The sequence below is a fragment of the Pelobates fuscus genome, chromosome 6, assembly GCF_036172605.1.
Source record: "Pelobates fuscus isolate aPelFus1 chromosome 6, aPelFus1.pri, whole genome shotgun sequence".
Taxonomy (NCBI): domain Eukaryota; kingdom Metazoa; phylum Chordata; class Amphibia; order Anura; family Pelobatidae; genus Pelobates; species Pelobates fuscus.
Genome location: NC_086322.1, coordinates 166,583,389 through 166,607,924, shown reverse-complemented (window position 1 = coordinate 166,607,924; position 24,536 = coordinate 166,583,389). Strand labels below are relative to the sequence as shown.

The following is a 24,536-nucleotide window of genomic DNA, read 5'->3' as shown; positions in this document are numbered from 1 at the left end:
ATTCCTCTGTGTTTATTAACCTGCCATTTACACTCCCCTGTGTGTATAACAAAACTATTTACAGTCCCCCTATTAATTAATTCAGAAAATGGTCAGACACCCATTTACAGCTTACTGGGTCCCTGGTGGTCTAGTGGCTGGATAACCAAGGCAGGATGTAGTCACAAGACTAACCGATTCCTTTATGTCAATGCTCTCCCAGATACTACTCTTTGCTGTTTAATATTTAGGACTGCATTGGAGCAGTGTGAGGTATATGCCTCAGGGCTCAGTGCACACACCTCCTGTGCAGAGGCGTAACTAGAATCCACCGGGGCCCAGTTTGAAAATTCCCCTGGGGCCCCTCCTCCTTGATGTCTCATTCACTCACCCCCCCCCCCCGTGTCTCATTCCTGCGCCCAGTTTCCCCCCATTTGTCTCATTCCCTCGACCCCAAAGCCCCTCATGTGTCTCATTCCCTCTGATCTTCCATGTGCCACATTCCCTCTAACTCCTCAGCCCCTCCATGTGTCCCATATCCTCCTCCTCGCTTGGCCCCTCCATGTGTACCATTCCCTCTGTTTCCTATACTCTCCTCCGTCCCAGCCCCCTCCATGTGTCCCATTTATCCCTCCCCAACTCCCTGTGACCAATTCCTACCTCTCTACCCCCCCCCACCCTCCAGGTGTCCCATTTCTCCCTCTCTCCCCCTCCCTTTCCTGTGTCCCATATCCTCCATCTTTCCCCCCTCCCCTCCCTGTGTCCCATTCCCTCCCTCTCTCTCCCTCTCCTCATCTGTCCTATTGATCCCTGTCTCCCCCCCCCTCCCCTCCAGGTGTACCATTTCTCCCTCTCTCCCTCTCCTCCATGTGACCCATTGTTCCCTCTCTCCCCCTCCCCTCCATGTGTCCCATTATTCCCTCTCTGCCCTCTCCCCGCCCTGTGTTCCCTTCCTACCTCTCTCTCTCCCTTCCAGGACTGCTCTGTCAGTGAGCACTTCCTGTCAGACCGCTCGGGCCACGCTACACACTGGCAGGAGAGGAGCAGGACAGCACAGCTCTCCCCTCCTGCCAGCTTTGGGAACCACAGACCCGGGCCGGTGCGGCTGTGCACTGGCCCATACGTTTTCCAGACGGCCCATGGTTGCAGGGGTCACGGCTTCGGCGGGCCCCTAGAGTGAGGGGCCTGGTTGCAGCTGTAACCCCCGGTGACCATGTTATGTACGCCATTGCTCCTGTGTGATAGAGAAATCTCCTTGCAGTCCCAGGCAGGGTTCCTACGGGAGATTAATGCCAAATGAAAATGATTCATGAGTAAAGGCAATCAGTGAAAGGTTCACTTTCCACCACTGACCACCAACCTTCTTCTATGGCATTATGGCAACAATTGCACAGGTTGCACACCTCTAAGGTCGGCCCTGCTTGGTCAGTCTTATGTGTGTTTTCTTTAATTATATGCACATAACCTAAATTTACTAAATAGGGAATTGTGTATAGTAAAATGAAAACTACAATATTAACCCCTTAAGGACACATGAAGTGTGTGACACGTCATGCTTCCCTTTTATTCCAGAAGTTTGGTCCTTAAGGGGTTAAAGTCAATATAGCTGAGATGAAAAACTAGTTGGAGCCACAACATTTACAATACTCCTTTCAACTCTTTATAATTCTCATTTTAGAGAATATACCACAGTTTGCTAATTTGCATATGCAGCTGAAATCTTGTTATATTAATAAAATACTTCTATCCAATTTTCATTTATTTTTGGGCAACTTTTTTGTTATTATTTCTAAAATCCAATCTAAAAATAAAATGAAATGGAGAACAAATAAGAGAGATTCCCCCTGTGGCTTCTATTCTTAGCAAAAATTACTTTTCGTGTCCATAAATAAAAAAAATAAATAAAAAAATACAGGTTGTTATATTAAGAGTTTCCTTTCAGTTTGGCACTCTGCCCAGACTGACCTTCAAACTAGTATCAAACTACAAGGGTATACTGCCTTTAATAATTAAACTAATGTGTGCACAGATAATTGAATGAAGGCAGAACTGCATTTTTTTTATTAGATATGTAGTTGGCTAATAAACAAAATCATTGTTATTAGTAATAAAGTTCACAATTAAGTTTTTCTTATGGTTCTGGGAAACAAATGCCAAATGTGCAAATGTAGCTTAATTTTTAGTTTCTAAATGTTAGAAATGTTTATATTATTTGAATCATTGTTTCTCCCCATTCAGTGGAATCAATTTGAATTGAGCTGCATCTGCAGAAACATAATGTGTTTTATTTTGCTACAAATAGAGGTTATTGTTCCCAAGGCTATATTTGAAAATAAGTATCAGATGTAAAATAAAGGCTGAAAGATGAGTCTTATATTGCTATTCTAAAATGTGGCAAAAAAAAAAAGTTTGTGCTTATTGACCTGATGGTTTCTGGAACAGTAAAAAACTAAACATAAAGTGCCATTTCCGCAGACCACTTCGTATTTTTAATATGCCTATTGTGAAATATTTACCTGAATTTCGTAAAGTGTATTTTTTAGCATTCTCTAGGGTTTTGAGACCTAATGTATCTTTTCAGCAGGCTGCATCAAATAATACCCTACAAATTCTAAGGGCTTGTTTCCTATCTTGTCACTTCAGTTTATTATACAGACTCTACTCGCTAAAATGCCAGTCTCTACTGTTAATTAGTAGCTGCTAAATTTCAAAATGTAACCAGTCAGCGACTGCCGCCGCTTGAAACCACTTGCTAAGTGGCATCTACCGGGTCCCATTCTGCATAGAAGCCGCCAATCACTACTTAGGGACTGCTGTCCACTTGGCTTGCAACCTTGTCGCTACTGTTTAACTGCTAACACTCGAAACAACACTAACCTCTGGCCTGGCGCGTAGAGGTTAACAACATGTGCAATAAAATAAAAAAACGGCCAGATATATCATATAAAACATGAAATTATTCTTTCTATAAGTTACATAATTACATAGCTAAAAAGAGACTTGCATCCATCAAGTTCAGCCTTCCTCACATATGTTTTTGCTGTTGATCCAGTAATAGTGATAAGTAAAGTGCATGTGTTTTTAACTGAACAATTCGGACAGCAGAAGTGAACCTCAAATGTTACATACATATGAAAGCCCCAGTGTGGACTAAAACGTCGATTTTCTTTGGATTATATGTATTTGGAATAAAGGAATTACATTAATGGAAATATTATGAGTGTAGCCAAATCTCTTACTTTATTTGGATAACACTAGCCTACTGAACTGGCACCAGGCAATTTAACCCCTTCAGGACCAGACTGTTTTGGCCATGTTGTACGTTAAGGACCAGGGCTGTTTTAACACTTTTGTGGTGTTTGTGTTTAGCTGTAATTTTCCTCTCTCTCATTTACTGTTCCCATACAAGTTATATATTGGGGTTTTTTTTCAGGACAAAAAGGACTTTCTTTACATACCATTATTTGTATCATGTCATATAATTTACTTTAAAAGAAAACCAATATAATATGGTGAAAATTTTGAAAAAAAACTTTTACTTAAAAATATTTTACTTATCTACAAAAGCTAATGAAAAAAAACTGCTAAATAGATTCAAAATTTTGTCCTGAGTTTAAAAACACCCAGTGTTTACGTGCTTTTTTTTTTTTTGCAAGTTATAGGGCTATAAGTACAAATAGGATATTGTTGTTTCAAAAAATATTTTTAAAATTTATCAATAGTGACATTGTCACACTGTTATCTGTCATAAATCCCTGAATCACACCTCACATGTACATGTTTTTTTAAAGTAGACAACCCAGGGTATTCAATATGGGGTAAGTTCAGTCTTGTTTTGTAGCCGCGTAGTCACAAACACTGGCCAAAGTGAGAATTTATATTTGTTTGTGTGTTAAAAATGTAAAAAACAATTATGAATGCTAACTCTGGCCAGTGTTTGTGACTAAGTGGCTGCTAAAAACGACTGAACATACCCCATTTGCAATACCTTGGGTTGTCTTCTTTTGCAAATGGTATGTCATCATGGGAGTATTTCTCATTCCTGGGCTACCATACGCTCTCAAAGGCAACATATCCAACCTGGCAATTTTCAATGTAAAAAAATGTGACCCTTATATTTGACCCTGTAACTTTCAACAACACTACAAAACCTGTACATGGGGGTACTGTTATACTCGGGAGACTTTGCTGAACACAAATATTAGTGTGTCAAAACAGTAAAATGTATCACAACAATTATATCATCAGTGAAAGTGCCATTTGTGTGTGAAAAATGCAAAATATGTCAATTTCACTGACAATATTATCACTGTGATATGTTTTACCATTTTGAAACACTAATATTTGTGTTCAGCGAAGTCTCCAGAGTAAAACAGTAACCCCCATGTACAGGTTTTAGGGTGTCACACAAAGTTACAAGGTTAAATACAGTGCTAGCAAATTAAATTCTCTTGTCAGGGTACCTGTGGTCTCTACCTCCGAAAGAGGTAGAGACTTAGCTGTTCCTCCATCCAGACGGCCTGATGGCTCCCTTCCCCACGGTCTATCCGGTCATGCAAGGCCGGCCGCGAGGGAGTGACTGCCTTTTACAGCATCTAGGCAGGAAGTTGTCATCAGGACACTCCTCCGGAACGACCTGTCACTCAATTGCTGCAGGACCAATCAGGACGCCTCGGAGGCGTGGTTACTGCTCTGAACAGGGTATTTAACAGAGCTTCTTTCATTAGCTCATTGCCCTGTCGTGGTTCTAGCTTGTTCTAGTCACTCAGTGCTTGTGTATTCTATTATCCCTTTTGGTTTTGACCCGGCTTGTTTACCTTACTCTGCTTATCTCTGTTACCCTTGATTCGGCTTGTCTCTCGCTTACCTGTCTTCTGTTACCCTCGACCTCGGCTTGTCTTTGACCATTCTATACTGTACTACTTACGTTAGTCCGGCCATTCTAAGGTCCGGTATACGTATCTGGCTACTGTTTGTACTCTGCGTGTTGGATCCCTGTCCCGATCCTGACATCTCTGGACTTATAGCCTGGGTTGTCAGGCAGGTCCCTCAAATTGCAATCAATAAAATTACTTAATTATGTACAAATATTACATAAATATGCATGTAGAATTTAAATGTATATACATATTTATATATTTGAAGTCTACATGTATATTTATGAAAATATTTATGTAATTTTGTATATGGATATATATATTTCCTATTATTTTTTATGTATTTGTATTTACACAAATATATATAGATATATATAATTTCATTCTAAGTGTATTTTGATAAATATATATATATATATATATATATATATTAATATAAAAATACACTTTTTATGACTATATATATATATATATATATACATATGTATATATATAATGTCATACAAAGTGTATTTTTATATTACTATATTTATATATACACACATATATAATTATATTTTAATTCATTCATTATTATTTTTTTTTACACATGCAGGTAGACTGCCTGTCAGCACAGGCAGTCGCCCTGCAGGCAGATACTTGGACGCCTATTGCGGCCATGTGTCCGCTCTGTTAGGTCCCTAACTCGGTCTAATTCGCACAGGGGGAACTGTCTGGGCTGTTAGGCAGTCCCCCACACCGAGAGCAGCACTGATCACCGCCGGGGGAACGGCGGCAATCGGGTAAGTAAATATTACCGTTATGACGGTTCAGGGCCGTCATCGGTCCTCAAGGGGATATTTCCGATGATGGTCCTAAACCATCAGCGGTCCTTAAGGGTTTAAAAATAAACATGGCCTGAGTGCACAGCATAAAATCACAGTGTATTACATATATACATATATATTACAATATATTACATATATACACTGTTGCTATCTCTTGGTGAGTCTTTTTTACTGGCAAGGTGTGACACAGCATGTCTCTACCAGCAAGTGGCAAGTCTGAGAGTGGTCTGTATTTTTGTGAGCAGACATTATTGGTGGCCAGCTGATTGAAAAAAAAAATAAAAGTGACACGTTTGAATACCATTATTTAGCAACCGCTACTAACTAGCTGCTGTTGTTAATAGCAAATGCTTACAGCATCTATTTACAGATAAGGTTTGAATCAAGCCCTAAGTACGTTGTCTGAAAATTATTTTATGTGAACTACCAGTGAGCAGTGACTATTCTCTGTAAGCCCCCACACTGTATTTAATTCGCTAAGCTGGGAATTGTAAAGAATAGATAAGGGAAATACTAATTTTAGGGCAAAAATATTTGATCTGGAAAAATAGATGACTTGCAGTATTCCACAGAATTCAGTGTTTATTTTTTGGACTAACATATTATCCTTGCCAATTCTGTACAATTCCTACTTTAGTGAATAAACCTATATATTGTGATATAATATTAAGTTTTACTACTGCTGGCATCTACCATATTCTTAAGTGGAATATTTACAGGAAGAGATTCACAGTTCTACTGTACCGAAAAAAGCCAACAGTAATATTCCTGTTGAAGATGTTAAAGCTAAAACAACACAGAAATAAGATTGCTTGGCATGTGCTAAAGGTAATGCTGAAAAACAAGATTTCAAAATCATACTCAGATGTCATTATGGGCTACATGGGACAAATTGTTCTCATCTTCTGTCCCCGTCCACGTGTCTAAGTATCAACAAAGTAGTCCATAAAATAATTTAAAATTTCGTTTTTCTCTTTTATTCTCTATGATTTTTATGTCTTTAAAAATAGTCACACGGTTGGTTGGTTTCTTTGTACATGTTTATAAACTGGGAGTTTTTATGTAGACCCATGTTCACATAATACATGGAATAAAAGCACAACATTTTAACACTATGATAAATCCAGTCGAATTATGCACATGCTTAAGCATGGGTGCTAATACTTGCTTGAAGTACCTAATTTGCAAACCACTTTCTAGTCCCTCAAGATTTGCAGGAACTAAATGAGCTGTCCTAGCCAATCCTTTACCTTCTAAACATTTGTAAAGGAGAATTAGTGAACATATGTAACAGTCGTCTGAAACATCGACATGCTCGTAAATGTATAATACAAGGCTATGAAGAAACAAACAAGGATGCCATGACTAATTCATATATTTGAAATTTAGATAGAGGCTGGTGTTCATAATTTACTGGAATGAATAAGGCATGGTAAATCTATCTAGGGGGGCTCCTCTTGTAGAGCAATGACATTTCTAGGAAAAATACAACTTCATTTACATTTGCTAATTTTTCTTTAATTTCCTGTTGGAAGAAAATGACAAGGTGGAAGCGGTTGCTAGGGTGGAAGTGTATTTTGGTTTTTTTCAGCAATAACACACGTGTCTAACATCATGTCAATGTCATACAGACATGTTGCACATTTATTCTTAAAATGATAGAATTTTTGGGAGCAATTAAAAAAAAATAATCAGGGAACTCTCATGGAAACCGGTTTAATTACCTGTACATACACCATGACATGACCCTTGTATCACTAAAAAATCTAGTGACAAAATGATTTAATATTTAATAAAGGTTATCTTGTCAAACATATTTTAGGCTATAATATCATCTGAATGGTTTTATCTTTTGAGAATCTCCATTAAGAGGTTTAATTAAAGTTATATATCATCTATGACAACTGTGTCTTCAAGTTAACATCTTGTTGTCATTCTTTAAAATCATCATTAATAATTATACGTAGTTATAATGTAGTGGTTCCCAACCATAGATTGTAAGTTAAATATGTTTTTTTCTTTAAAATGTATTGGTATTAATAATTGTATTTTGTTGAATATACTGAATACACTCTGCAATCAATCATTCCAGTTAAAGCAAAATCGGTATACTTTGTCTTCAGATAAAGAGGGTCAGAGTGCAATTTAGAAACATTGACCATGCTTATATGATGGGAAATATATTGATTTTGTTTTACCTAGGACAAATTTGAGGAATACTATGGAAGTGCATGCATATAGTTCTGTAGTTTAGAATCCTTTCAATAAAATATGTAAACAGCATTGCCACATCCCTGAACTAATCTCCCATCATTAATTATATCTATGTTTTGGATTGGGGAAAATGTTTGCATTATGGTTTATAGAAGTAGGTTAATATGCCAATTACAATACTTTTATTTAAACATATCCCTACTCAGCCACAGGGACCAAATTACATCTGTTTTTGTGATGACGATATACCAAACACTATATAAGCACACATCGGCCCATACCAAAAGGCCCATACCCATCCAGAGCTAACCAGATCGGAGCAGAGTACAGCTGAACCCTATGTTGGACTCTAAATGTAACATGATTTTTATCTGGAGTGGTTCTATATGGTATAGTAAGATATAGTTTTGATATAACTCAGGCAGGTATATTCAGATATTTCTATTCAGGTGGTAAGCTTCCAGGGTTTTTCTCCACTGTGAATGTCTAACTGACTTCAGGTAGGAAATATATAATCAACCATGACACGTGCATTCTGTTTTGAGGTATGTAGAGAGGGATCTCTTAAAGTACTTTAGGCTTGGGGAAAATTTTAAAGTGTGTGGGAGGTCGTTCCATAATTCTGTAGGAAAAGGAGGATCAAGCCACTTTCTTTTTTGTATTGAGGTAGACTAAATAAAGTGCTGGTACTGGATCAGAGGTTATAGGAGGTGGGAATAGCCGAGGAGAGCATTCTGCATTGTATGTTTCTGTGTGTGAGGGATGCATTGTGTATGTGTGTAGTGTACAAGAGAGGGTTTGTGGGGTAGGATAGGGACTGAGAAGGGAGCAGCTCTTTATTTTTTTATAGTTCTCTCCCCTCCTGTCAATTAGTGATCTCCCCTTCCCTCCTGTCCCTTAGTGTTCTCCCCTCCTGCCCCTTAGTGCTCTCTCCTCCCCTCCTGACCTTCTGCAGTCCCTGCTTGGTGGTCTTCTCACTCCCCCCTCAGTCCCCTTAGTGGTCTTCTCACTCCCACTTTCCCCTGAGTGTTATTCTCACTCCCCTCTCTCCCCCTTTAGTGGTCTTCTCACTCCCCCCCCCGCCCTTAGTGGTCATCCTCTCCCCTCACCCCCTTAGTGGTCCTGCCTCTCCCAAACCCCTTAGTGGTCCTTCCCCTCCTTACCTCCCCTTTGGTGGTCCTCCCTCCCTTTCATGCCTCCTACCTATGTAGCATGGCCGGGTGACGCGCGGACCACAGTATGGGAACTTCCCTCCTGCCGGTCACTCAAATCTGGCGCCCCCCAGGCCGGTGCGCCCTAGGCGACTTCCTAAGTCTCCTTTAGGATGCGCCGGCCCTCTGTATATTACGTGTATAACACAAGCATCAGTGTACCTTTCTCTACCCTGTCAGTCTGTAGCAAACAATCCATAATGTGTCATGGTACTACAGAAATATGTAAAGGTCGGAGCCTGCTATTCAATGCATTTTAATAATCTAAATCAAAGTTTGGAATATGGGGTATTTAACCCCTTAAGGACACATGACGTGTGTGACACGTCATGATTCCCTTTTATTCCAGAAGTTTGGTCCTTAAGGGGTTAAAACCAAGTGGAAAAGCTTTATACATTCATAATGTAACAATTTATGTCTGAATACTTAATTCTTTGGCTCTGGTAAAAATAAAAAAGCTAAGCTATGCAAATTGAACTTAATGTTGAACGTTAGTAAGCACATAAAGAAAACAAAACAACATTATAAACAATAAGATAGCCCCACAGAGCATTACTGTTGTGAAAAGGCTACATTAAAAGAAAATAATCTGGAAGTTTATCCATTTAAAGCTATATACCAGTGAAAGGAAATTCAATTTTAATGAGTTGTGCTAAATAGATCACAGCAGAAAATGTACCCTCAGCTCCAGCCTTTATGCAAGCGTTTATTTTGATGATAAGGGCAGTAGTTGTGCTGGGATGAACCTTTGTGACTCACTATTGTTGCAGAGGGAAGCTGGTTAAACCAGTTCTAATAAACTATTCATTCTCATTCATTTTACAGTGGTATTGATTTTGCTCCTTCTGTTTTAGAATAAGAAGGAAATAAAGTAGAGGGTGATATTTTAGAAGAACTGCTGGTACTAGCACAGAAATGACCAGAATGACATATCAGGTACCAATTAGTACAGGTTCTGATCATTTCATTCATGTGTTAGCTTCTCTATTGGGAATTGAACTAAGGCCAATGCTGTAGCCGCAAGGAGTCAGTAGACAATGTGAAAAGGGTTAGATCAATAATCCAAGACGAAACTGAAAAAATAATAGCAGTATAAGAAATATAAAGCAGCAGCAGAAATGTATTTAGAAAGATAGAACTATTATTTTTATTTACGAGTTAAAATGTGTTTCTTTTTTTCCCTAGGTACTTCCAGAAACCACTGAGCCAAGAACAAACACTGGGGTATGTAAATCTTATTATATTTTTTTTATATATATTTTTCCATCAAGAGGTCAGCATATCTTTTGTAATCCCAAAGTTTCCAAATGTCTTGTTCATCAGGCCTTTACTGCCAACAAGAGGTCAGTTATTGGTAAAAATATCATACGGAAACCTGTTTTTAAAATGATTTAGCTGTTGCCTCTAATGTATATTTCTGAGCTTAAATACAAAACTAAAATAACTAGGGTTGACTATTTATGTGTCTGGCATTTAGATAAGATTTTGTTGTATCTCACATTAATGCATGGAATATATTCTTTTTAAATAAGACTTTAAAAACTCCTTAGTGGTCCGATTAAGAAGAATGGCGTTCCTTTTCAAACAAGAGGTAACAGAATAATTTTGGTTCTATCATGCTTAAACCGTCCACAAATACAGCAAAATCTCATTAACTATGTTTTATTGGTATGGAAAAGTAATCTTTTTTAGCATTTAAAAAAAATAAAAAATAAAAGCATATTAGTTGACAGCAGTTGTTGACAGTCATAAAAATGTGTGTAGCGGTGTACAAATATACCAACATTAACAACAACAAAAAATAATTTTATCAAATCAAGGCCTCAATTTAACCCCTTAAGGACGCAGGACGGTTCAGGACCGTCATCGGCATTTTTCCATTGCCGACCGCTGACGATCCTGAACCGTCCTAACTTTAAGATTTACTTACCCGATCGCCGTTGTTCCCCCGGCGGCGATCGGTGGTGCTCCCGGTGTGGGGAGACTGCCTGCAGCCCAGACAGTCTCCCCATGGCGGATTAGGACCCCTGTGGCCATGTGATCGCCCAACAGGGCGACCACATGGTCACAATAGGTGTCCTAGTGTCTGCCTGCAGGGGGACTGTCTGTGCTGACAGGCAGTCTCCCTGCATGTGTAAAATCATAAAAAAAATTAAGTTAAAGTTAATAAAAAAAAAATTATATATGTGTATATATATATATATGACATATAGACATATATTATACCTATATAATACCTATATAATACCTATATAATACCTATATAATATATGTCTATATATCATATATATATATAATGTCATACTAAGTGTATTTTTATATTGATATGTACATATATTAATATAAAAATACACTTATAATTAAATTACACACATATATATAATATATATAATAACTATATTGTATATATATTATTATAAAATACAAATAATAAGTAATTTAAATTAAATTAAACATGTAAAAATAATAATAAAATTTTTAAAAAAATTATATATCTATGCGAAATTTTATTCTAACTGTATTTTGATATTAATATATATATATATTTATATCAAAATACACTTAGAATGAAATTGTGTATATATATCTATGTATATATATATAAATAAATAAAAAGAATACAAACTATTCATATGTCCATATACAAAATTACATAAATAATTATATAAATATACACGTAGACTTCAAATATATAAATATGCATATATATTTAAATTCTACGTGCATATTTATGTAATATTTTTACATAATTAAGTTATTTTATTGATTGCAATTTAAGGGACCTGCCTGCCAACCCAGGCCGAAAGTCCAGAGAATTTAATTTGCTATCACTGTATTTTACCCTATAACGTTCTACGACACCCTAAAACCTGTACATGGGGGGTACTGTTTTACTCGGGAGACTTCGCTGAACACAAATATTAGTGATTCAAAACAGTAAAGCATATCACATATTATAGCGTTTTTGAAAGTTACAGGGTCAAATATATGGGTCAAATATTTTTACATTGAAAATGGCCAGGTTGGTTACGTTGCCTTTGAGAGCGTATGGTAGCCCAGGAATGAGAATTACCCCCATGATGGCATACCATTTGCAAAAGAAGACAACCCAAGGTATTGCAAATGGGGTATGTCCAGTCATTTTTAGTAACCACTTAGTCACAAACACTGACCAAAATTAGCGTTCAATTTAGTTTTTTACTTTTTTCACACTCAAGCAAATATGAACGCTAACTTTGGCCAGTGTTTGCGACTAAGTGGCTACTAAAAAAGTCTGGACATACCCCATATTGAATACCCTGGGTTGTCTACTTTAAAAAAAATATGTACATGTGGGTTGTTATTCAGCGATTTATGACAGATAATAGTGTTACAATGTCACTATTGATACATTTTAAAAATGTATGTTTTGAAACCGCAATATCCTACTTGTACTTATAGCCCTATAACATGCAAAAAAAATAGCAAAAAACATGTAAACACTGGGTATTTTTAAACTCAGGACACAATTTTGAATCTTTTTAGCAGTTTTTTTCATTCGCTTTTCTAGATGAGTAAAAGATTTTTCACATAAAAGTCAAAAGACATGTATTTTTTAAAATTTTTCATCATATTTTTTCATTTTTTAAAAATTTAATTACATTAGATTATATAAATAATGGTATGTAAAGAAAGCCCCTTTTGTCCTGAAAAAAACAATATATAATTTGTATGGGAACAGTAAATGAGAGAGCGGAAAATTACAGCTAAACACAAACACCACAAAAGAGTAAAAAGATGCCTGGTCGCAAATGTACAACATCGCAAAAACAGTCTGGTCCTTAAGGGGTTAATTCTTTTGAATACCTTTCAAATTATCAAAACCTGTTAAAAGAAACAAACAAACAATAAAAAAACTTATCAAATCATTTTTGTACAAAAAATCCCATAGGCTTTTGGCTGTAAATTGTTTTACAACTTAAAACTCTAGTAAACATGTTATGACCATGTCCTTTTTTTATAGAAACTGAGGTTAAATTAACCTATTTATCATGTGCCAGGGAAGCTCTATGTTTAGCATACTAAAAGTCTGTGCCACTGACAGTGTATCACTGCAACAAGCTATTTTATGTGAAAATGTAAATTCTGATTGTCTATGGCCTGTCGGTCCTAGGGGGGCCAGACTGCTTGGGTAGGCCTCAGCCCCACTTTTCCAGTATGCACATATAAATAGCGATTATTACTATATATGTGCCACTGTGGGCCTCCAGTTGCCGGTATAGTGAAGGGTAGGCCTAGCAAATGCCATCTTCAGTTTCCAGCAGCTCCTTTCTCCAAATCTTGCGAGACCCCTGCCGTCAGAGACAACATGATGATGTCCTGATGAAAATTCTAATGTGACAACAGAAACGTCGATCTTTGGATTGTGAGCGTAGTTTATCTTTGGATTAAACCTTACCGTTGTTTAAGTCCTCGAGTGCAGACTTTGCTTTGGATCTATAAGTTGTGCAGCCGAGCACCAGCCAGACAACACAGGGAAGCAGGAGTGCAAGACCTATGACATAGTGTGTGTGTGTATATATATATATATATATATATATATATCACTGCGACAAGCAGTCATTGTAGAGGCACTGTTTCTAATATTTTTCTGGCATGTTTTTTTAGAGCAGTATTAAGATTTAATTTGTTTTTATACCGCATTTTTCCATGAATAAGACGCCACGATGTATAAGACGCCCACCATCAATATTTTAAACATCAAATAGAACATCTGTGATATTTTAGAGTTGATTTCTGAGGAGAACAACACACTTCTGATTCCCATGCCTTCCCTGTGCTATGGTACTCTGTAAAGTTAACGGGTCCATAGTGCATGCTGGGAGACTACAGCTCCCACAATACAGCAGGTGGTGTGAGGGCTTGCTGGGACATCATAGTAGTATTCCCTCTGCTCCCTGATCCCCATTTCCTCCCCCATAAATATAGATCAGAAAGAAAGACCTACCAGAGTTTGAGCAAACCTTATAGAGACACTATAGTCACCAAAACAATTTTAGCTTAATAATGCAGTCTCAATTCTCTGCCATTTTGGAGTTAAATCACTTTGTTTATGAATCCTAGTCACACCTCCCTGCATGTGATTTGCACAGCCTTCCTAAACACTTCCTGTAAACAGTAATCTAAAGTATATCCTTTCTTTATTGCAAGTTCTGTTTAATTTAGATTTTCTTATCCCCTGTTTTGTAGATAGCTTTCTAGACCCTGCAAGAGCCTCCTGTATGTGATTAAAGTTCAATTTACAGAGCAAGAGATAACATTGTTTAACCCCTTAAGGACACATTCATGATTCCCTTTTATTCCAGAAGTTTGGTCTTTAAGGGGTTAAGGTAAATTACATCTGATTGAAAGTGAAACCAGTTTTTTTTCATGCAGGCTGTGTCAATCAAAGCCAGGGGAGGTGTGGCAAGGGCTGCATAAACAGAAATAAACTGATTTAACTCCTAAATGGCAGAGAATTGAGGCATGATCTATACACTAAAACTGCTTCATTAAGCTAAAGTTGTTTACGTAACTATAGTGTTACTTTAATATGGCTGCTCCTTTTTGGTGTGGCATGTCTCTGGAGCTCCGGTGGTGGTAAGTGCTGATGTCTGCTGCAGCCCCCATACATATAGGGACCTCTTCCCCCTTGCCACAGCATTCAGAAGTGGATCGGCGGGTGGGAGGGTCAGGTGTGTGTGTGTGTGGGCTGTGGCCCACTGAAATGTGGCAGGTGCCAACTTAGGGCATTTTTTTTAACCCATGCTGTGACATTCCGTGTAAAGGACGACCCCCAATTTTAGACTAAAAACTATTTGAAAAAAACCTAGTCTTATGCATGGAAAAATACGGCATATAACAGATAGAAAAAAGGTATGTTTAGGGTGACAAGCTGCTTAAAATCACCTGATAGCATGAAGCTCGATGTCCGTAAAGGTTTGTTGAATCACAAAGTAATTTTTCTACCCACTGAATATATCAAAATCACTGTACATGTACAAAATATTTTAACAGTATATTCTATAAAACCCTAAACATACAAAGACGAGTGCTAAATACAAAGTTTTTTTATGACTAATACATTCTGCTAGGTGACTTACATGACCCAATACATTGAAACATGCAAGCCAAAACATAAATGATGTGTCAGATTAATTGCTCAACCTGAACCAGATTTATCTAGAATGAGTTAAATAGGTTGAAACACAATATATATTCCATATTCCCTGCAAATATGGAACAGGACACCTGGCAAACTGACAGTAATTTATTACTGCAAGAAATCAATTTTAGTCCTATTTTATACATATGTGTGCACAGGGAATGCTTACGAAACCACACGTGCATGCTGGATTGGGTGGCTTCTATATTTAGATGAGGATCCATAACTACATACATCTATTCATCTAATTCATATCTTGAATCATGTTCAGCAACGTCAAATAAGAACACTGTCTGTAGCCTATGGGTCTTTGAAATAACAATCAGCATTTTTTTGAGATCCAGAAATCTCCATGCTCTTTCCTATATGCAGCAAATTACTTAAACTGAGCTGATAATTCTGAATGACCTGATGATTTTCTCCCTAGGAAATCCAATTTTTTTGTCATTGTAGAGACACTGTATTTCCTTTTTTTTCTGGCATGTTTTTCTGGAGCATTATTGAAATGTAATTTGTTTTACTGAAGAAAAATGAATACATATGCTTACATATTTTATGCTTGTTATATTATGGTACATTTACAAAATATTGCATTGTACCATCCTGACTACTACATTACACAATTTCTCCTATTCCCTTAAAGGGACACTATAGTCACCAGAACAACTACAGTTTATTGTATTTGTTCTGGTGAGTATAATCAGTCTCTGTAGGCTTTTTGCAGTAAATACTGTCTTTTCAGAGAAATGCGGTGTTTACATCACAGCCTAGGGATACCTCCAGTGGCCACTCCTCGGATGGCCACCAGAAGTGCATATTGGGTCAATGCTGCCATTCAGTGTCTGTGTTTGGCTTGTATTGGCTCTGCCCCTCATCTGCCTCATTGCTAAGCTCAGTCAGTCAAATGTTTTCCTATGGGAAAGCATTGTGATTCCTGAGATCACCACTTCTGATGAAGTCAGCCAAGGGGGCAGATTAGGGGCAGAGCCAGCACCAGCAGACTGGAATAAAGGTAAGATTTTACTATATTTAGGGAGCTGTGGGTTTGGAGCAAAGGGTCAAATTGTGTTTTTAACACTATAGGGTCAGGAATACATGTTTGTGTTCCTGACCCTATAGTGTTCTTTTAAGGGACGATCGGGTGCAGAGCCACCCACTTCCAATAGAATGCATTTTCTGCCTGTTTAAAGGTGGATAGAGTTATAAATACGACTCTATCACCAGTGTAACTAGTCATTTCTGCACAAATCACTGATTAGTAATCTACTTGTAAAACGTGGGTTACCTGTATTCATGTAGGGATTTAATCTGCAACATAATAACACCAACTTAAAGGTTAGTTAGTGATTAAATTGTAATTGATCATATAACATCAGATCAGTATACAATGGAAATACGTTTGGAAGTAAGAAGTAGTGTAACTCTAGAAAGCCATCCATTCGCCCTGAGATTAGGGTAAAAACCAAATCCAGAGCATCCACGTATATCTCACATGACATGTCTCCCATGAGCCTGAATTTGGCCCATATTTCAGTCGAATCGAACACTGCTGGACAGCTGAAATCCGTACTCAGATTGCTAAAATCCATACCCCGACACTGAATACATCCAGTCAGTTAGTGCTGGTTTGGTTGGGCGGGCTGATTTCTGACCAGATTTGGCTTTAGTAAATATGGGAATTGCAATTCTCTTTGGAATTCAGCCATATTCAGTGTATTTTGTTCGTCCAGACAAAATCTGGTGTTTATTGAATTACCCTGTAAATGGTAAGATCTGCAAATAGGAGCCAGTATAAGCTTTTTCAAGGCAATTATAAAGCAGACTTTTTTTGTGTCACAAGAATGAGGTTGGAAGTTAGAAGCTATAGTCAATTTAATCAACTGCCTCATCTTTACACGGTGCTACTCACCACAGCACATTCTACAACATACCTCACAAATGTCCCTATTCAGTAGCTCTTGTCTAGGAGCTCTATATTGTTGGTGTGACTAAATGTATAACAGAGCTACACAGCAATACTACTCACAATAATGTATTTAAACACAATAAATGTGTTTACAAATCAGTCTATGGAAATATGTTACACTGTTTGTGTTCTAAATTAAATATTAGTTATATAATTTGTTATTAGTAAGTCACTTTAAAAAAATTCCGAACAGCCCCACCTCCGGTCACAGCCCCACTCACATCAAAATAATTAAAGTGTCCCTCTTTGTCCATTTTAAATGTTGGGACATATGCTTTAAGAGTGTTTACTGGGGTGAATACAGAACTGTAATGACTGCAGAAGCGACACTTCTTCTCTAAAGATGCAAAAATTGTTGTTTTTTTTAGTTTTAATTAGAAGCAAAACATTTTGCGAGTATTTAGGAGACAGTGAAAGTTCTGATTACAGAAGTATAACGGAGATTGTTATTGCAATTTAAATCTTATATCTGCTCTTTGTGGACAATCTCTTTAAAATTGCAGAATGATTTAAAAGGTAAATTAGAAAAATAGGCCATATAACATGAAGCTGTATCCATTACACAGGCAACAATTAACAAATGCAACGATTTTAAGCTGCTTTAAAATAAAACTTCTAGCACTAGAACTAAATATTGTGCGAGCCTCGTTATTTTTATATATTTATATTTGCTTTTTATGTGCATGATATGGAACATTTTAATCTCTAATATTTGTCAAAAGATTAAAGGCATGGTAATAATCCTCTGAAGGATTAGTGACGTATAGGCAGATTGCTGAATCAAGACGTAAAACTATTGACTGTATTGGCATTTACGTGACAAATCGTTGTTGAGCATTACATCTATCACACCTGAGAACTCTTGTGTCAATACGCCAAGTTCTTTAACCACCATGCTGCAGGGGAATGTTCTGTTATACTTATGATGTCTCACAGGACAAAACAGGATCAATACAGAAAAAAAATGAATAAAGAGAAAAAGGAACATGTGTTAAAAGATTAATTTTGCAAGGGTGATGTTTTGAGCAACTCAAGCATTTGTTAATGTGAAATTAGTGAGGTTTAATACCCTGTAAAGACTGAATAAATGCTTGTTAGTGTGATGCATTATGCAACATTTAATGGTTAAATATCAATTTAGTGTCTGTAATGCAGAAATAACTAACAAATGTATAAATTACATTTTATTCCTAGACTGAGTCCATTTATATTGTTATGCAATTAAAAGACCACTAACATCTTCCAGATCACTTCATCACATCAAGTTGTCTGGGTGCAGTGACCTGTAGTTTTACCCTTGCAGTTTAAAATGTTGCAGTTTTGTAAAAAGTGTATAAAGTGCGATTAAGTTTTGAATAGGTCTTATGCATATAGTGGTACTTTAACTTCTGTATATTGTTAAAGTTGCATTTTGCCGATTACCCTTAAGGACCAATCATGGAATTATCCCATCATGGTTTTCCTTCCCCTAAAGACCCATGATGGAATAATTACATCATATGGCATTTCACCAGCAGGTACTGTTTTCCTGCTGGTATCATGAGACTGCAATGATGCTAATACCAGGGAGATATAAACCAATACCTGGGCCACACCTCTGTCAACTGGAGCAACAATTAGTTGCCCCAGACTGACCAATGAACTGTATGCAGTGCTTTAAAAAACACACCTATCACCATAACAACTTAATCTTAATGATTCAATGCATCTCTATGAGCAGATGCAGATTGGCTCAGTCAGGGCATGTTGCCACGCATTTGCAAAAGCCTCCCAATGCTTTGGATTTGCTGAGATCATCAAATTTGATGATCTTATCCAAGGAGGCAGAGCCAACCACAACAAGACTGGGGAGGCACTGTAAAGAAGGTGAGCAAAATCACCGTTTACTCCTCTCACGGCGGGCCGGCCACTTAAATATCACTTTTTCAACTATAGTGTCAGGAATACACATCTGTAATCCTGACACTATAGTGTTCCTTTAGGATAATTTGAATACAGTGGCAAACATGAGACTTAAAATTCAACAGCAAAAACACATATGTATGTAAAGATTAAAACATTTTAATTAAAGGGACACTGTAGGCACCCAGACCACTTCTGCCCGTTGGAGTGGTCTGGGTGCCAACTCCCACTACCCTTAACCCTGCAAGTGTAATTATTGCAGTTTTTTTTAAACTGCAATAATTACCTTGAAGGGTTAAGTCCTCCCCTAGTGGCTGTCTATTAGACAGCCACTAGAGGGAACTTCCTGCTCTATAGCACAGGTTTTCTGTGCTAGAGTGTCGCTGGACGTCCTCACGCTGTGTGAGGACCTCCAGCGTCGCTCAATTCCCCATAGGAAAGCATTGAAAATCGCGTTCAATGCTTTCCTATGGGGTGCGCTAATGCGCATGCGCGGCATTGCCACGCATGCGCATTAGGTCTCCTCGGCCGGTGGGCGGGATCAGTCTCGCCCACCGGCCGACGTAGGCAGAAGGTGGAGCGGCGGGGGAGAAGCAGACAGCGACGTGGGACATGTCGCTGCCTCAGGTAAGTCACTGAAGGGGTTTTCACCCCTTCAGCAACTGGGGATTGGGGGGTGGGAGGGAGAGGAATCCTGCAGTGCCAAGAAAACGGATTGTTTTCCTGGCACTGGAGATTCCCTTTAATAATGCAAATTTTGAAAAACATTTGAAAAATGGGCACCTCAATAAAGATCAAAATATACACAGATGAGAGTCTCCATGGTATCTATATTTGCAAATTGTATGCATGTATGAATGTATGGAGTAACTCAATATGCAAGCTACTAAAATCCCCCAAAATGCACCGTATGCCCATCTTCAATTTGCCATTAAAAAAAAGCAACAAAAAAAACTGCACTGAGCAGGTTATAAATTCAGCCCTAAATTTCAACAAAAACTTGACAAGCGTATGCTTTCTCTATTCAGGAGAAATAGCTGAGCACAATTTATTGATTTTTTTTATTACAGTAACACATTTCAAGTTTACAAAAGAAACTAATAATACCACCAACATTGGCACAAATTGATTCTTATCCCCTTAAGGACGGTGGGCGTTCTATGCCGTCCTTTTAGGGGCGGTGCTGAACGCCGGTGGGCGGCATAAAACATCCCTGTTGTCCTTACTACTTACCGGGACCCCCTCTGCCCGATCCAGCCCCCCTGCGCCTCCCCCCCCCCCGGCCATATGATCGCTGGGTCCTCGAGATCACATGGCTGGAATAGCCGGCTTATGCAGTGCCTGCAGGGGACCTACCTGACCTCTCAGGCAGTCCCCCTAATGCCTGCAAAAAAGTTTTACAAGTTAAATAAAGTTATGAAACAGTTTTGAAATTAAATAAAAAGTAATTAGTTCATATATATATATATATATATATATATATATATAAAATAATTCATACATTTAAAAAAATAAAATAAAAATGTTTTAATTTGTTCTAACTGTATTTTGATATTAATATACATATATATTAAATTCAAAATACATTTAGAATGACGTCATAGATACATATATGTATATATATATATATATATATAAATAAAAATAATAAAAATTATATATATGTATATATATATACATGTACATATATATTTAAATTCTACAAATATATTTATATTATATTTTTACATAATTAAGTAATTTTATTAATTACAATCTGAGGGACCTGCCTGACGACCCAGGCTTAAAGTCCAGAAAATTTGACTCACAATCCCCTGTAACCCTGTAACCTTCCAGGACACCATAAAGCCTGCACATGGGGGGTACTGATTTACTTAGGGGACTTCGCTGAACACAAATATTAGTGTTTAAAAACAGTAAAACATATCACAACGATCATATCATCAGTAAAAAGGCATTTTTTTGCAATTTTCACACACAAACTGTACTTTCACTGACGATATAATTGTTGTGATATGTTTTATTATTTTGAAACACTAATATTTGGGTTCAGCGAAGTCTCCCAAGTATAACAGTACCCCCCAAATACAGGTTTAATGGTGTTTTCAAAAGTTTGAATTTTCTTTATTTCGCATTGAAATTTGCCAGATTGGTTATGTTGCTTTTGAGATCGTATGGTAGCCCAGGAATGAGAATTACCCCCATGATGGCATACACTTTGCAAAAGGAGACAACCCAAGGTATTGCAAATCGGGTATGCCCAGTCTTTTTTAGTAGACAGTCACAAACACTGGCCAGAATTAGCATTTAATTTAGTTTTTTTGCATTTTTCACACACAACAAATATAAATGCTGCATTTGGCCAATGTTTGTGACTAAGTGGCTACTAAAAAAGACTGGACATACCCCATTTGTGTTACATTAGGTTATCTACTTTTGCAAATGTTATGCAATCATTGGGGTAATTTCCATTCCTGGGCTGCCACATGCTCTCAAAGGGAACATAACCAGTCTGGCAAATTTCAATGTGTATAAACTGAAAATGTTAATGTGCTATATTTGACCCTGTAACTTTCTACAGCACTAAAAAACCTATACATTGGGGGTACTGTTTTACTCGTGAGACATCGCCGAATACAAATATGTGTACTTTATTGCAGTAACAGCTAACAGTACTGCAACATTCACAGTTAAAATGCCATGCAGAACTAAAAAAATAACAACATTTCTTAATTTCTCAAATTTCTTTATATTTTATTCATGTTAAATTATGTTTAATATACAAATATTTGATGTGACATGAAAGCCCATTTCTCCTGAACAAAATAATATATGATAAGTGTGGGTGCACATAATATGAAAGATGTTAATAACGCCCGAACAGACAAATAGCGCAAATTCAAGGTTTTGTTTACGTTTTGTTTTGATCACAACTTGTACAACTGCCTCAGTCCTTAAGGGGTTAAATGTCTATATACTAAGCCTTAAAATATTTTGTATGATATTCTTTGTAGTGTCTTCTTTCATAAATTATATATGCATTCATGGGGTAATTTAAAAAGTCAAAATGCTACAAGGCCCTAAAAGCAGACATAGGCCTATCATATCCAACTATCAAAATGGTAATTGTAAAAACTGAAATAGGCAGTTCTCTTATATAGCAAATGCATATATTGGGTGTATTGTTTTATTCAGAAAAAAAAATCCAAGCATAATTTGTGGGGTTTGTTTACAGTGGCGCATATCAGATTTGTAAAATGCTCAGCAAAATTGTAATATGTATGTAAAAAAAAATGAAAATAAATTAATAAATAATAATTTTAGGTAGATTTTTTAAAATTTTTTGACATACTTTGAAGTGTCTACTTTCACAAACGGTAGACCTATGTTGGATGATTTGAAAAGTCAAACAACCATAAGGCCCCAAAATCAGACATATGCCATTCCATTAAATCAAACTGTCATAAATTTAACTGTAAAAACATACATAGTAAAACCTATATGGCACTGTACCTTCACAGTATAGTGGCGACAACTTAAAATTTGGGATAATGTTGTATTCAGAAAATTTAGCTGTGCACAACATTGGGTTTTGTACAGGAGTAGCACACATTATGAAATGTACTTTAAATAAAACTCTTGTTTTATGAGTGCACATTAAAAATTAGAAAAAAAAACAAAAACACAATTTTACTACAATATTTTAGAAGAGGTTGAAAGCTAAGTATCGACGTAAAATGTGGCAAAATATCCTTAGTTAAGTAGCCTGTGATGTCTACTTGATATAAATATATACTTTTGTATTACAATTTTTTTTTCTGTGATGGCTTTTATACAGGCCCGGACTGGCCATCGGGCACACCGGGCAAATGCCCGGTGGGCCGCGATGGCCGTGGGGCCGAGGCCGGCAGGGGAAGGTCCCAGGACTTCCCCTGCCGGTTTATGCAGGGCCGGCACTATCCGAGCGCCGGCCCCACTGTATTCCATGTCGGGCCGGTGGGGAGATCAAAGATCTCCCTCACCGGCCCACATGCTATCCAATGCGGCCGCCGGCGGGGAGAGAGGGAGGGAGACAGCCTGCACTGAGAGAGGACCCGGCGGAGCTCTAACTTGCAGCTCCGCCAGGTTCCTCTCGCGAGATCCGGAGCGTTGCCATGGCAACGACCGGATCTCGCGAGAGTGAGCTCTAGCCCGCAGGCTAGAGTTCACTCACCACGAGGACCACCAGGGAACACTGCCACTCTGCCTCCCAGTCCCAGGAACCAGTCCCCCCCTCCCAGGCTAAAGGTAAGAAGGGAGGGGGGGACATAATGCCTGTTATTTTATTTGTTTACCCCCCCTACACACAAAATCCATTCTAACATTTATACATCACTCACACCCATCACACTCAGCACTCTCACACCCATCACTCACACCCATCACACTCAGCACTCTCACCCACAGCACTCTCACCCACAGCACACACAGCACACACAGCACTCTCACACCCATCACACACAGCACTCTCACCCACATCATACACAGCACTCTCACCCACATCATACACAACACTCTCACACCCATCACACACAGCACTCTCACACCCATCACACACAGCACTCTCACACCCATCACACACAGCACTCTCACACCCATCACACACAGCACTCTCACACCCATCACACACAGCACTCACACACAGCACTCACACCCATCACACTCAGCACTCACACCCATCACACTCAGCACTCACACCCATCACACTCAGCACTCACACCCATCACACTCAGCACTCTTACACTCAGCACTCTCACCCACATAACACACAGCACTCTCACACCCATCACACTCAGCACTCTCACACCCATCACACTCAGCACTCTCACACACATCACTCTCACACCCATCACACCCATCACTCTCACACCCATCACACACATCACTCTCACACCCATCACACCCATCACTCTCACACCCATCACACTCAGCACTCTCACACCCATCACACTCAGCACTCTCACACCCATCACACTCAGCACTCTCACACCCAGCACTCTCACACCCATCACCCCCAGCACTCTCACCCCCAGCACTCTCACCCCCAGCACTCTCACCCACAGCATACACAGCACTCTCACACCCATCACACACAGCACTCTCACCCACATCATACACAGCACTCTCACACCCATCACACACAGCACTCTCACACCCATCACACACAGCACTCACACCCATCACACTCAGCACTCTTACACTCAGCACTCTCACACCCATCACACTCAGCACTCTCACACCCATCACACTCAGCACTCTCACACCCATCACACTCAGCACTCTCACACCCATCACACTCAGCACTCACACACCCATCACACTCAGCACTCTCACCCA

The 24,536-nt window shown here is 38.3% G+C and overlaps 1 protein-coding gene across 1 annotated transcript in view; it reads left to right on the top strand.

The window, feature by feature from the left end:
• Nucleotides 1–24,536, top strand: part of INPP4B (inositol polyphosphate-4-phosphatase type II B) — a 640,126-nt gene that overhangs the window by 322,541 nt on the left and 293,049 nt on the right. The window contains exon 5 of the mRNA XM_063458461.1: nt 10,294–10,332. Within this exon, the coding sequence (XP_063314531.1) occupies nt 10,294–10,332 (39 nt within the window). The remainder of the gene's footprint in view (nt 1–10,293; nt 10,333–24,536) is intronic.